At 36.5% G+C, this 14,534-nt stretch overlaps 1 protein-coding gene across 8 annotated transcripts in view; it reads right to left on the bottom strand.

The window, feature by feature from the left end:
- The window catches only part of LOC102550446 (rho GTPase-activating protein 20-like), a 110,919-nt gene that overhangs the window by 19,329 nt on the left and 77,056 nt on the right, over nt 1-14,534 (bottom strand). For 7 of the 8 annotated variants that reach the window (XM_063282884.1, XM_039103664.2, XM_039103660.2 and 4 more), the window contains 6 exons: nt 12,675-12,824; nt 10,580-10,621; nt 9,337-9,418; nt 6,908-6,985; nt 6,094-6,157; nt 1,785-1,964 (listed from right to left, as the gene is read on the bottom strand). In XM_063282884.1, coding sequence (XP_063138954.1) covers nt 1,785-1,964; nt 6,094-6,157; nt 6,908-6,985; nt 9,337-9,418; nt 10,580-10,621; nt 12,675-12,824 — 596 coding nt within the window. Of the gene's footprint in view, nt 1-1,784; nt 1,965-6,093; nt 6,158-6,907; nt 6,986-9,336; nt 9,419-10,579; nt 10,622-12,674; nt 12,825-14,534 lie in introns of those variants that run through there. The other variant, XM_039103666.2, reaches the window with a different exon arrangement.

The raw sequence follows: 14,534 nt of genomic DNA, 5'->3' as shown, positions 1-14,534 counted from the left end.
ATTTCAATTGCATAATGTCCCAGTTGGAATGGGGTAGTCATCCTGTAGTGTCTATATATTTTTCTTCCCTATACTCTATACTGTTATTCATCTTAGAGATGTCTCTAAGACATGATCCAGTGGGAATTCTCACAAGATGCTGTCTAAATTGCACTGCATCATAAGATACTTGGTATCGGGGTTGGGGATTTAGCTCAGTGGTAGAGCGCTTGCCTAGGAAGCGCAAGGCCCTGAGTTCGGTCCCCAGCTCAGAAAAAAAGAAAAAGGAAAAAAAAAAAAGATACTTGTATCTAATTGCACAAGTTCCCTGAACTATGTACAGGTAGTGGCTTTAGTAGACATATTCGTTTTCATAGTCACCCTCAATTTTATTCACATCAATTTGTTTTCTATTCTCTTCAAATGTCATAGTGAAGATCTCTCCATTTGTAGTTTTCTTGTTAAGCTCTGAGAAGAACCACTGTTAAATTTTTCTCCAAAGACCATACATGGACTGACCCTGGGCTCCAACTGCATAGGTAGCAATGAATAGCCTAATAAGAGCACTAGTGGAGGGGGAAGCCCTTGGTCCTGCCAAGACTGAACCCCTGGTGAACGTGATTGTTGGGGGTAGGGCTGTAATGGTCGAGGATGGGGAGGGGAATACCGATATAGAAGGGGAGGGGGAGGGTTTAGGGGGATGTTGGCCCAGAAACCGGGAAAGGGAATAACAATCGAAATGTAAACAAGAAATACCCAAGTTAATAAAGATGGAGAAAAAATTAATTTTTCTCATCAGCACTTTGTCCCTTTCATGAGACCATATCCATGAATATTTTGTCAAACTCTGCACCCTGGATCCAGTAGTGTAAGTTCAAATATGAGACTAAAGTTTCTTTCTCTCTTTTCAGCTTTTAGGAAAATCAGACCATAATGAAATCTTACATATGTTACTTAAAACAAAAGTATGAAAAGTAAACAGAGGAGTCTTGTAACAAAATATAAAATAGTCTTTCTCCATGTAACATTGTGGCTTTTTGTCTAAAACAAAAAATTCAGGGCTGAAAACACAAGTAACACCATACAGATTGAACGTGATGAATGAGTTGGTGTGTATATGCATGTTTTCATGTTCACATGTATTCTAGCATGTGTGTGTGTGTGCACATATATACATACAAACATGTTTTTCGAAAAACAAGAACTTAAAAGCAATAGAGGGGTATGCAAGAGTAAAGGGGAAAATAATGAAATTTTGCCATTATTTGAAAAAAAACCCAGAAATTAAGTACTAGTTCTATTTGAAATCCAGATGCAGGTGTAAAAGACAAAAAAGTATGTGTGCTTTCATGGAACTGAACTGAGATTAGAGTCTCAACTAGGAGACTATGGTTACTTATACTCTAGTTGGAAAGAGATTATTTTCAATTCTCTACATATGACTTTTCTTTGTCTCTTGTAATTCAATAGTTTAAATGCACTCTTTAGGTACTTTTCTGCTTTTGTCATGAAACACATGAAATCATATTCTAGTGGAACAAAAGATGTGTGCACACATTTATGTCCATATTGTGCCTTAGCATACCAGCTTATTTTGACTATCTCTTTGGAACAAATGGAATGTTTTCCCTATAACCTTGATATCAGAATATAGAAATGTCAAACTGGACCTAGGACATATTGTTTTGTTTATGGTATGTTTTCTACAGTGCCCCTCCCATGAAAGAAATGACAACATGCACTGATATTTCATGTGAAATTGAAGTGGGAACCGCGATGGTAATGAAGGAAGGTGGAGGACTCACCTTGCTGCTGGCTTCCAGCTGAGTCTCTGGGCTTTAATATGAACTGCCCTCTTGCATCCCAGCTTTGGTTTTCCATAAACAGCCCAGGCAAGGGGGGGAAAGCCGTGAAAATTTTTGAGTTCGATTTACTGAGGTTATTTTGAATGTTGTTCATTATAATGTCATATGGATACTCGTGGCCTATGAGAAGAAAATAAGATGAGTGGAAACTGATAATAACGAGTGTAAGCAACCTTTCCAATGGGATTGGCAATCAATGCTCTATTTCAGGACTCATCCTCTTCTGGACACTAGAGACTGTGCATCCTAAGCATAGGGAGACTGACAGGGATATTGTGACAAAGTAAGTTTGTGTACGCTGACAACTCTGAAATCGAGGAGAAAAATATCAATTTATCATTTCATTTAGATAATAGAGCACTTTGTATGGCAGAGTTATGCTGTTTTCTACTCTGACTGTACTAAGACCTGCCTGTTGGAGTCTTGATATCAATAAGATCATTAGATTGCAGACTGGTACAACAATTCTGGAAATCAGTCTGGAGGTTCCTCAGAAAATTGGATATTGAATTACCCGAGGACCCAGCGATACATCTCTTGGGCATATACCCAAAAGATGCCCCAACATATAACAAAGATACATGCTCCACTATGTTCATAGCAGCCTTATTTATAATAACCAGAAGGTCGAAAGAACACAGATGCCCTTCAACAGAGGAATGGATACAGAAAATGTGGTACATCTACACAATGGAATATTACTCAGCTATCAAAAACAATGACTTTATGAAATTCATCGCAAATGGAGGGAACTGGAAAATATCATCCTGAATGAGGTAACCCAATCATAGAAATACACACATGGTATACACTCATTGATAAGTGGCTATTAGCCCAAATGCTTGAATTACCCTAGATGCACAGAACACATGAAACTCAAGAAGGATGATCAAAATGCGAATGCTTCACTCCTTCTTTAAAAGGGGAACAAGAATACTCTTGGCAGGGAATAGGGAGGGAAAGATTAAAACAGAGGCAGAAGAAACACCCATTCAGAGCCTGCCCCACATGTGGCCCATACATATACAGCCACCAAACTAGATAAGATGGATGAAGCAAAAAAGTGCAGGCCTACAGAAACCGGATGTAGATCTCTCCTGAGAGACACAGCCAGAATACAGCAAATGCAGAGGCGAATGCCAGCAGCAAACCACTGAATTGAGAACGGGACCCCCGTTGAAGGAATCAGAGAAAGGACTGAAAGAGCTTGAAGGGGCTTGAGACCCCATATAAACAACAATGCCAACCAACCAGAGCTTCCAGGGACTAAGCCACTACCCAAAGACTGTACATGGACTGACCCTGGGCTCTAACCTCATAGGCAGCAATGAACAGCCTAGTAAGAGCACCAGTGGAAGGGGAATCCCTTGTTCCTGCTAAGACTGCACTCCCAGTGAACGTGATTTTTGGGGGGAGGGCGGTAATGGGGGTAGGATGGGGAGGGGAAGCCCATATAGAAGGGGAGAGGGAAGGGTTAGGGGGATGTTGGCCCAGAACCCGGGAAAGGGAATAACAACCGAAATGTAAATAAGAAATACTAAAGTTAATAAAGAAAAAAAAAAGAAATTTACTAGATTTGTATCAATCAATTTTTCTATTTCTCACAACATATGTGTGTATATATATATATATATATATATACACACACACATATACATATAGATGTCTTCATACGGTTTGAGACTAGTACTGTATAAGTAATTTTATTAGGTATGTTAAGCACTTCTCTGTGCAAAATTATTTCTCTCTTGATGGCCACAATGATAAAGAGTCTGTGTCCTTTCGTAGTATGGGGCCAAGATATGTTGAAATCAGTGAACTGTAATGGTCTCTGCTCACTCCAGTCACTCCTCTCCTTGACAACGGTCAGGTTGATGCTGTATGCTATAAAAAACACATGAGGTTTTTTGGACCTTAGTACTGTAGTTGAGGGCATGGACCGGAGAGAATGTCCCCGAACGATGAGGCAGGATGAAATTGTATGCAATAGACAATTTTCCAAGATATTTTATAATCTGTGGGTTAAGAAGAGTCACCAGAGGCAAGTATCCAATCACAAAACTGGATGAGACAAAACATATTTCTCCATAAAGGTATATGAACAACCATTGAAGTAAACTCTCCCCTATCTGCTTCAACTAGAAATGGCACCAAAACACATTCAAAAAACTATTCAGTGTCTTTAAGGAAACTGAGATCACAAGATTCTGTGTGTGTGTGTGTGTGTGTGTGTGTGTGTGTGTGTGTTTGTGTGTGTGTATCTGTGTCTCTCACAAGCAGTAAGTCTAATTCCTTTCTCACAACACGATTTTTAGATTGTTTGGACAATACAAAATAGGAATTAAATCCAGGTGCCTAAGGTGCTCTCCCTGTTTTATGTTATTTATGCTCTAATGAAATATTAGAGCATATGTGCTGTGTTGTGGATATGGTTTCCTAGGAAGTATGAAACCATGGATTTGTCCATTTCTGATGTATCACCAATATGATTAAAGGCTTGGTTTGCCTTTTCTTCTGACACAGATGCAATGTCAGTGCTATAGTCAGAGCAAGATTTACAGCAACATTGAAATGACAGGACTCCAGATCCCTCCAAAGGATCAATATGGGAAAATCTAGACATGACTGACACATACTTGCGGATGGACTGTGGGTTGAAATACACATTCAAAATGATGTTTAGAAATGAAACAGGAAAGTTAAGTTCCTGAGATTTCTGAAGCCTCATGATGTACAAAGCTCTTCCAAATGTCAGAATTAAAATGTTATCAAGGTGATTCATTTCACTCAGTGAATTTACTGTACAATGTGCCACTCAGCATTTGTCTTTTCACTGACTTGAGTAGTGCTCTCAGGTCCACCTTATACAAAGTGAAAAGCCCGGATGATGCTGGCACACGTCTGTGTTTTCCATGTTCATTTACTTAGGACAGTGAGGGTGGAGCGTTGCTTACCAGCCTGGACTAAGAAGCAATACATTGTTGCATAAAGGGAAATAAAGTCCAGTGTGTGGGCTGCGTTTTCACTGCTTATTATCTAGTGTATTAAAACACTGAAAATAAATATTGAAGAAAAATAACAGGAGTCCAGTTTCAGTTTCCTTCAAATAAACAGAAATATCTCCACAGATTCTTTCATGATACATGAGAGCATTTTGAATAACAATGTTCTCTGATCTCCAAAGATATTGTTACTGTCACTTCTCCGAATGTCATTTTATGCATTATAACTTCACCTTTTCTTTAGCTTTTAAAAGATCACATCTGGAAATATACTTGATGATCTCAGAATTTTAAATCTTATCCAAATGGTTATGATCATATTATTAGTATTATTTATTTAGCAATAACTTAGTGAGAAATAAAAAAAAGGCAGCAGAAAAAGTAGCAGGTCAGCCAGAATATCTCCAAAATTCTGAATACGATCTCTCATTCAGGGGATTTGGCTGGTCATAGGGAGATGTGAATGCAGATTTCACATGGATTCAGAGATTGGTCTACATTCACTGTTTTCATTACGAAACAGAATCACAGTTTGGAATAAGCAGAATCCCTTTTAAAGTTGCCAAATTTCTTACTGCTTATGAGAAATCTTCACACACAGACACACACACACACACACACACACACACACACACACACACACACAAACACACACACACATTGTGAACACAGTTTCCTTACAAACACTGAACTGTTCTTTGAATGTGATTGTTTTAATTTTAGACTCGTTCTTCATTGTAGCTGTTTTGTTCCAATGTATATCATGTACAATATTGAACCTGATTCTTGTGCAGGTCAGATTGGGTATGTGATCCCTGGACACTGGAGTGATGGAGTGCAATGAGCTACCACGTGGATACTGGGAATTAAGGAGATATTTCTTTGGCTAGTAGCATTTTCTGTAATGATTACCAACCTCTTTTTTCAGTTATTTTTTTCAGTAACAATATATCAAGAAAATCGTTTTTCTTTCTACAAAAATTATGTTTCTCAAGTGAAAAGCATAGATGTTTCAGTTATTTTTTGTCAGATCTTTGTATCTTTCATTATGAGATGTTATCATGTGCTTGAAGGCTATGTGCTTGAAGGCGATGTTAAAGTTATTAATTAGGAATTTAATGAGTGAAATATTTAGTTATTTTTTTTAGTGTATATTCAAATTTAAGAATAAATGATGAAAGTATTGAGCTTTCAGGGTTAGACCACTGAACTCAGTTAGTCCTTCCTTAGATTTCCCTGTTAGTTACCTTGCAGTGCTCTTGGAGCTTCCCTGTGGCCAGGACAAAACCAAAGTTGGTAATCTTCAATGTTCTGGGAGTGGAAAAGAACCAACTGTCACAAAAAAACTAACAAAAGGGTCTTAAAGATTCTAGTGATTTTATTTACTTACAATTTCTAGTTGTCTAACAAGGAAATCATTAAGACAAGTATTAATGGTATGTCTTCTGAACACAGGTTTGAGCCATCAGGACTTATTTCAGGAGAAAAACCTTGGGTACGTCTCTGAAGGACGACCCATGGTCTATTGATCCACAGTAGAATAAGAAATTGCATTCAGCCATCAATAACCAAGACCAATATTATTATCAAATTACTCACAATTCCAGTCACAGAGAATTAAAAGAAGCAATGTGAGTTGAGAGGAATTTATATCATAAAATAAGTGCTATGAAATTTTAACAAAGGGAAAGAAGAACAAGAGAAAGAAGAAACCAAATCTTGTTGCCTCTAAGATTGGCATCCTTTAAATCAGGTGTGTGCATATGACCAATTAATCCCACTTTATTACATGTGTCTCAATATCTTAATTGTCTAGTGATAGTAAAGTATAGCTCAATAGCATTGAAAAACACTTAGAAAAAATTCAAGAAAAAAGACCCTATCAAGTCTATTATTACTTATGAGATGCCTTTATCTCCAAAAGCATATTGTAAAATATGATATGTAAATGTGTCATGATTAAGTTTCCTCCATATTATTTATATGAGTACAGATTTGCACATATATGGATCTCAAAAACAAAATTCAATTTTAACTCAAAATAACTTGAAAATAACTTACATGCACTCTTATCATTGGTAGTAACTTCTCCATTATATCATTCACAGTATCCATGTTTGTTGCTGTTACACATAAAGACTATGAAAAGTACAGAGAAGTATGGTGTCAAATAAAATGGAAATTCATGATTACAAATTTAGTTACTGTCTAAACAGTCCTTATAATCTACAGTCTGTAATAAATGCTCTAATATAGACTACACATCTTGATTTCTTCCCTTAAGGTAACTCTAGAAGACTTTCTAACATATTTATTACAAAATTAACTCTGTGGGCAGATGGTATTAAAACATAGCTGTAACAGGTTTGTATGATAAAGGAAGACTGAGTAGCCATGACTGCAGGAGCTCTGCACCCTAATACTCTTATACTATGGCAGCGGACAAGGCAGAGGGCGTTTAAAATAGAACACAACTCTTTCCTTCCTCCAACATTTGTTAGACTTCCAACATTTTACAGCCTTACTTTCATGCACAGCATGTGCACAGTTTTAGGAAAATCAGGACAAATAGGAGCAGCAATTAAAAAATCAAAAGACAAAAACAAAAAAGAAAAGAAAATGAAAACAAAACAACAAAAGTTGATTTAGAACTCTCTTCATTTCATGCTTTGAATTTTGCTGGATGATATACAGATATATGGTACTGAAATATGTAATGGTGATAGAAGTAGAAACCAAAATGAATATTTGAGATGTTCTCCATGACTTAATACTTCCAAGAACAAGCAAGGTGCTTATATTTTTAGCTCTCTACTGCCTCTCACATTTAGAATCTGATCCAGAGACCTAGGAAGACAGCAAGCATAACCTAGCATGAAATCAAATCATAGCAATCTGATAGCACTGATATCCTAGAGTTCTGATACATTATCATAGTGTATGACAGTGAGTAGGTAGGTTTATCTTTATGAAGATAGTGTTTATAGTATCAACTATCTGCAGTAAATGTTATGTCTAGGAAACAATCCCTTAAATATAAAACAGCACAAATGCCCCCTCGCTATCCATAACAACCTTGAACCAAGACCAGAGAAAATCACTTCATAAGCCATGTCTTTCACAGAGTTTTTATTTATTGTCTTCAATCAACTGGCCATAATCCATTACCCTAAATGTGTGTGTGTGTGTGTATGTGTGTGTGTGTGTGTGTGTGTGTGTGTTTGTGTGTGTGTTCATATATATGTGAGAAATACTGGTAATATGCCATAGCTGAACTTCAGCAGCAGAGACAAGAGAACATTTCCCTACAAGACTTTCGGCTTTTCAGCTCCTCCGTGTCCTGAGAACACATAAGGTTCAGCCAAGCTACTGAGTGTTCTTCTGACTTATATCACTGGCTATAAATTACTATATCTAATTACTGCTTTATTTAACCTAGAAAGTATGAAGATCTAATTGTGTGGAGATTATTTTACACAACTTGGTAAGCATAATGCAACTTCAACAGTGAAATGTTAGAATATTGAACTCTAGGTACATTGTATACCCATTAGCATTTATGAAAGACAGAGAGATGCTGATCCTCTGAGACACAGTCTATTCTGCTTTACACTAGAAAATGTCTTCAATGCTCTACATGCTACGTAACAGGTAGATTTGTAATCTGCACTAAATCCAATAGTGAAAGTAGAACAATTATAAAAGTAGGTCAAAATTAGATTATTATTTAATCACTATGTGTGTAACGCAACAATAAAACTACTATTTAGTCTGTGTGAGGTCATGAGTTTTATCCTAAGCAGTGTACACACACACACACACACACACACACACACACACACACACACACACACAAAAATGGTAAGTAAATAAAAATTATTTCTAAACAGAAGTTACATGAAAAAATATCCCTATGCCTAGAACATTCAAATAAATATAAGATAAAGAGCCAGGATTATGTAGCGGGCCTTCCAAAGCAGGTATGAGGAGCAGAGAGACAAACAGAAAGGGCAGAGGACAGTGGTACAGAGATCAAATGTTACAACAATGTGAATGTGCAGAGCAAAATACTTCTTGATAATATTTTGCATGTTTAAATGTGTTTGATTATGTTATGTAATATGAACTATTTTGATTAGAAAAGTATTTTAAAATACATAATAATTGAGCAACAATATATGTTTAAATATAAGCAGTAAGAACTCAGGGGAAAAGCAGTTTAATTCCAATATTATTACTTGCCCAGGAAATGTATTCTGTTGCAACTACCTCACTTAAATTTCAGGCATTTAAGAAAAATTATTTCCTCTTTTTTCTTGCATTAGCACGTGGAACAATCTTCCTTCTTATGGCTTTTCATATACGTAAATGCTTACTATCTCTAACCTCCACCCACTTCTTATGTCTCCGTCTTCTATAACTCTACAAACTGCCTGCCTCACTGCTAGTCATGAACTTGAACTATCAGTTTTGGTTCTGTATTCACATACACTGTCACAGGTTTGGATATCCTCAGGGAATATCTGCAGTGGGAAAGTTTTCATGATCCCCTTCTTGGCTTCATTGATAGATCTGCTCAAATGCAATAAAAACAAACAAAGTAAAATTAAAAAGATTGTAGCTTATTTTAAGATAATGACTGTTAATATTTTATAAGTACATTCTTAGTTTTAAATACAAGACAATCAGTTCAGTAATATGCATTATTGGATTAGGGAATATTTAAAAATGTTTCAGGAACAAAGACATGATCAGCTTCATCTAGGAAGCACATTGCTCTAGGAAGAAAAGCCATTCCTCAGGACGATTTGTTGGCAAAGTAGTTGTCAAGTTGAGTACATGTGGAATGAACTACAATGCAGAAAGAGAGGGCACATCTGTGATCGAGATCTTGAGGCAAGAACACACAGGCTGCTAACTTGACCTTGCCATGGAGATATTGAGGCGTAGTGGCCATAAAGGACAAGGAGAGGCAAAACACACCCATGATTAATACATAGAGATTTAGGCAAGTGGATCTGTATGTTCAAGGTCAGCCTGCCACAAAGCAAGGTTCCATCCTAGGTGTGGTCGTACACACCTTTAATCTGAGTCTCCCTTCTGTTGGAGGCCTAAATAAGGACATTGAGAGAAGACTCACTCTTCTTTGCCTGTTTACAATTAGTTGCCAACATAACTGTGAACATCTACTGCTTCAGGATTCCAGTTCATACAGAAGACCAGGTGAAACAAACTATCCTCACAGACTGAACAGCTACTAGATTTCAATTCACAGCTGCTCAATGTTGGGTTAGTTGGACTATAGAAGAAGGTCATCACATGAGTTTCCTTTAATATATACAGTCCTTAAATTCTGTGACTCTAGAGAATGTTCTGTGACAAATACACAAGGAAAAGCAAAAATCTGCCTTACCTAAAAGAGGGAATTAGCAGATGGTTTGAATGTACATGGTAGAGTAAGTTCTGTGGGGTTGAATTTACAATAAGACTGAAGAGTACTGTTTACTCCAATATAAAGAGACAACATTGAATGCAGAACATCCTCAAAACTAAATAAATGCGTGATAGGTAGGAGAATATAAAGCAATATTGAGTGACTGCAATATTGAGTGACCATCTGGTCAACAAAGTAGTTGGAGACAGCCCACCAAAAATATTTTTAAAAATGAAATGAAGGACAAACTCTAATTCCCTTGTCAGTATGGAATTAAAGTATAATCACAAGTAAATTACCTGGTGAGGAAAGTATACCATTGCACTTTCTGTTCTTTTGACCTGTAATGTTAAAATGAAAAACAAGATTAGAGTCTTGACAATCTTTAGACTTTTAGATTATTACACAGAAAATTCCTATAAGACAATGGCTATCATGAGGGTGCACGTGTAGATTGTATTCTTCATGCAACTGCCCGTCTGAATGACATGCTTAACTGGAACACTTGTATGACAGGAAGTTGAATCTAAGTGTGGAAACTAGTTGGGAATATCAAGACATGACTCTGTTCCAAGAGCAGTGTGACCACGACTGGGCCACCAATTACTCCTAGTTTAGTTTCATCTGTATAAAAGGATAGTTAAGACAGTGCCCTGTTAGTGTGAGGTCAGGTTCGCATAGGAAGGTTACATTATTCACATTATATGACGGGTAAGGTATATGTCCTTTGGATTGATCACACTTAATCCAGGGAGAATGCCTTTTAAGAAAAAAAATATTATTTCCTTGTGTGATTTACAGAATTGGTGACACAAGACAGGTGGTCCTTCATTTGTGTGAGTCATCACATTAACTCTCCTGGTACAAATAATAAGCCCACAAGTATGAAACTGTAGCATGTAATCCTCTAATTGAAGTTGGATTAAAAATGAACTCACAAGGCTAACAGTTTAAAACTGCAAAGGACATGCTGAATGCGTTAGACCTCATTGATATTCAGTGTCTTACAGTCATCAACATTGTCCTGATGATCAAAGTTTTGCTTATCCAAACAGCAATCCCTTCCCTATGCACTATTCCTCTTCCCCATGCTCACAACCCACTGTCAGGTATTGTGTTTCCTTCTGTGTACATTGTTCTTCTTTCTGAAAATAATTATCAGTCTTGCAAAGATCTTTCTTTCCCAGAATTTTCTTCTCCCTTTTAACATGGTTCTAACATTCATAACTCTAGCTAAATAGTAATTTTTATATTCTTGGTAGCTTCCTGTGGAACTATGGACTGATATTTGCAAAAAGATGGACACATCCATGTTTTTACTATTAACATTTCATCCAATGATAATGGCCAGTGTGCTTAGTGGAAGAGGCAGGTCTTCAAGTTTTACCACAGGAAGGCTACCAGATGTAGGGGAGGAGAAAAAGATTCACCATGCTACAGAGGGAGTCACCAGCCTTGTGAGGTTTCAGATGGATTGGCCATTGGCTGGTTCCCCAATTGGCCTTGGAGAGCAGGCAGGATATCAGAAATATAATTAATCTGAGGGTAGATTTAGGGTGCTGAGCTAGGACTATGGTTACTGAGCAAAGAAAGTTAAGGGCAGATTCTGAGGTGTTGGGCTGGGAGTGTGAGAAAGGGCATGGTAGTTGAGGAAGGCTTAGAAGAGCCTGGCCATAGAGTTAAAACATATCAAAATAAGCTAGTGTGTCTGTGTGCATGTGTGTGTGCATATACGTGTGCCCGCATACCTCTGTGTGTGTGTGTGTGTGTGTGTGTGTGTGTGTGTGATCTACCCATCCGATAGAACCATATTCCTTGACCTTGATCCTTGTCTGTTGACCATTAGACATCAGTGATATTCTGCTACGCAGACATTCAAATACTTGAGCATTCAATAAAGAACTACTTTTATTTATTCAATTAAATACTATTTTAATGGAAATTAATAGGGAAGTATTGGAGATATTGGTTAAAATAATTATATTTTGCAGTATTATTGGTGATAAATCAATTTATGCACTTTCAAATCCTAGATAATACCATGGGAAAAAGAATGTGGAGGCCATAGTAAGTGCTTGTTTTGTCCACATCCTTCTTCGAAGACAATGTACCTCCATTCTGCCCCAAGAATCTTGTGGATTCCTAGTGAAAAACCCAGATCAAAAGCTAAGGAATATGCTTACACGTGAAATGTACGTTGTAGAAAATATAGACAAACTAGGATCATCATAGAAGAGTTTGAGTTAGCAACCTGTATACAATCAGACTTAAATGAATTCTTATTTTGCACAAATTATGGTTAATTGGTTTAACCTATAAATTACAAAGCAATAAGCTGCCCACAGTTTCTATAGCTATCCTCTTGTGAATACAGGTCCTAATTGTAGGACTTACCGAAAGGTGGCCAAAGCATTCCCAGTGGCCCAGTAGAAGAAGATGGTCTTGCAAGTACAGGTTTGATTTGCCCTGACAAGTTCCACATCATCCACCACCCACAGATAATTCAGTGGGATGATACATTTTATCTTAAACTTTTTCTTAGTCCTAGAAAGAGAGTCAGGTATCTCTGTTAGTTTGATTTGCACTGTAGTTGGTATTGCTTGTAGAAATACTTAGTTCTTCCTACTCCAGGGCAGAGGAGTACTCCTCCATTTTTTTTTTAGAAGTAGTTTTTAGAATATATTGTGCATGATTCTTTGACACAGGTATATGAATAGAAAGAGTTCATTCCTAGTACATAAATAATTATTCCAGCCTGAATCTTTTTTTCTTTTTTCTTTTTTATTAACTTGAGTATTTCTTATATACATTTCGAGTTTTATTCCCTTTCCGGGTTTCCGGGCAAACATCCCCCTCCCGCCTCCCCTTCCTTATGGGTGTTCCCCTCCCCACCCTCCCCCCATTGCCGCACTCCCCCCAACAGTCTAGTTCACTGGGAGTACTACTCCATTTTATCACTCAGGAACAGTTCAAGCCATGGGAGCCATGGTAGATGAAATTCAGTTAAGCATGTACTGAAAGAAGTCAGTGGACACAAGCTTCTCATTGGCCACAAATAGACCTAGTTTGATCGTTTTCTGAATGGAGAATGTTAGAATTAATATACAATGCATATTATATATAGGACATTTTTAGAAAACCATGTGTTTGAAGATTTCTTTCTTTAATTTTGTTAATTTGGAAACATTGTGATTCATTTCCATAATGTCCATGCCAAAAAAAAGTTAACATTTTGTATTTTAATTACATTTAATAATATGTGTGTGTGTGAATTTGGGTTTGAAATTCTGCGTTTGAAACTATTAACCAACTACGTTGGTCCAAAATTGAGGATATTGACTCTGCCTCTCTCAGATTCAGGAGATAATATAACACAAGTATAAACTGTGATTCAAAAATCCTATATAAACATATTGTAAACATCAAAACTTTTACAAGTTTTGAAACAGGATATTACAGGAATTATTTCCCACAGTATCTAATGTAACAGGTAACAATCAAAATAGAAGCATATCATGTAAATATAAAAATAATAATTTACTTGTACATTCTCACACAAAAATAAACACATGTCTCAATCATAACACATTTGTACTTATATTTTCTTTCAAACTCAAGACATAATTGTATATGTACATATACATATATATGAGCATATATATGAATTAAAATTCAGGAGAAATGCATAAACCTAAAATCGTCAATTCCAATGTCTGATAAGAGATAATCTACCTTGAAAATGGAACTGACAATCATTTTCTATGAAATTAATAATGCGTGTTCCAAAATATGAATGCCAATTTCACATTAGTTTTAATTATTATAATAACACAGGTGAAATAGAACAAATATGTGGTCTTTCAAGAACATTTTGTTTCCTCTACTCTCAAAAACCATTTACACAAACTACACTTAAAAGGCACTTATCAGTATGTACATACTTTTAATTCAAATGAGTCAATTGCAGTCTTTTAAAAAGATGTATTTCCAACTGGGGACCAAAGGTGAGTTGATTAGAAATAACAAGAAGGATAGACATATTGATAGACAGCCAGGTCATTCATTTATTTTGAGCCTGCATCAGTCAGATACTATCATTTTCTATGCAAGGAACTTACAATTACTAATGAGGGTTGAAAGCCAAATTTACCCAATTGGTTGAATCTATAATGTACAGAGTAATTCTCATCTGAACAATTTATTTTCTCACATTTTGAAGTAGATCTTCAGGAATATTATTTAAGGATGACCAAA

The sequence above is a fragment of the Rattus norvegicus genome, chromosome 2 (genome assembly GCF_036323735.1).
Source record: "Rattus norvegicus strain BN/NHsdMcwi chromosome 2, GRCr8, whole genome shotgun sequence".
In the NCBI taxonomy this organism is placed as follows: Eukaryota; Metazoa; Chordata; class Mammalia; order Rodentia; family Muridae; genus Rattus; species Rattus norvegicus.
Note: the sequence above shows the minus strand (reverse complement) of the source record. Positions and strands in the feature narration are given on the sequence as shown.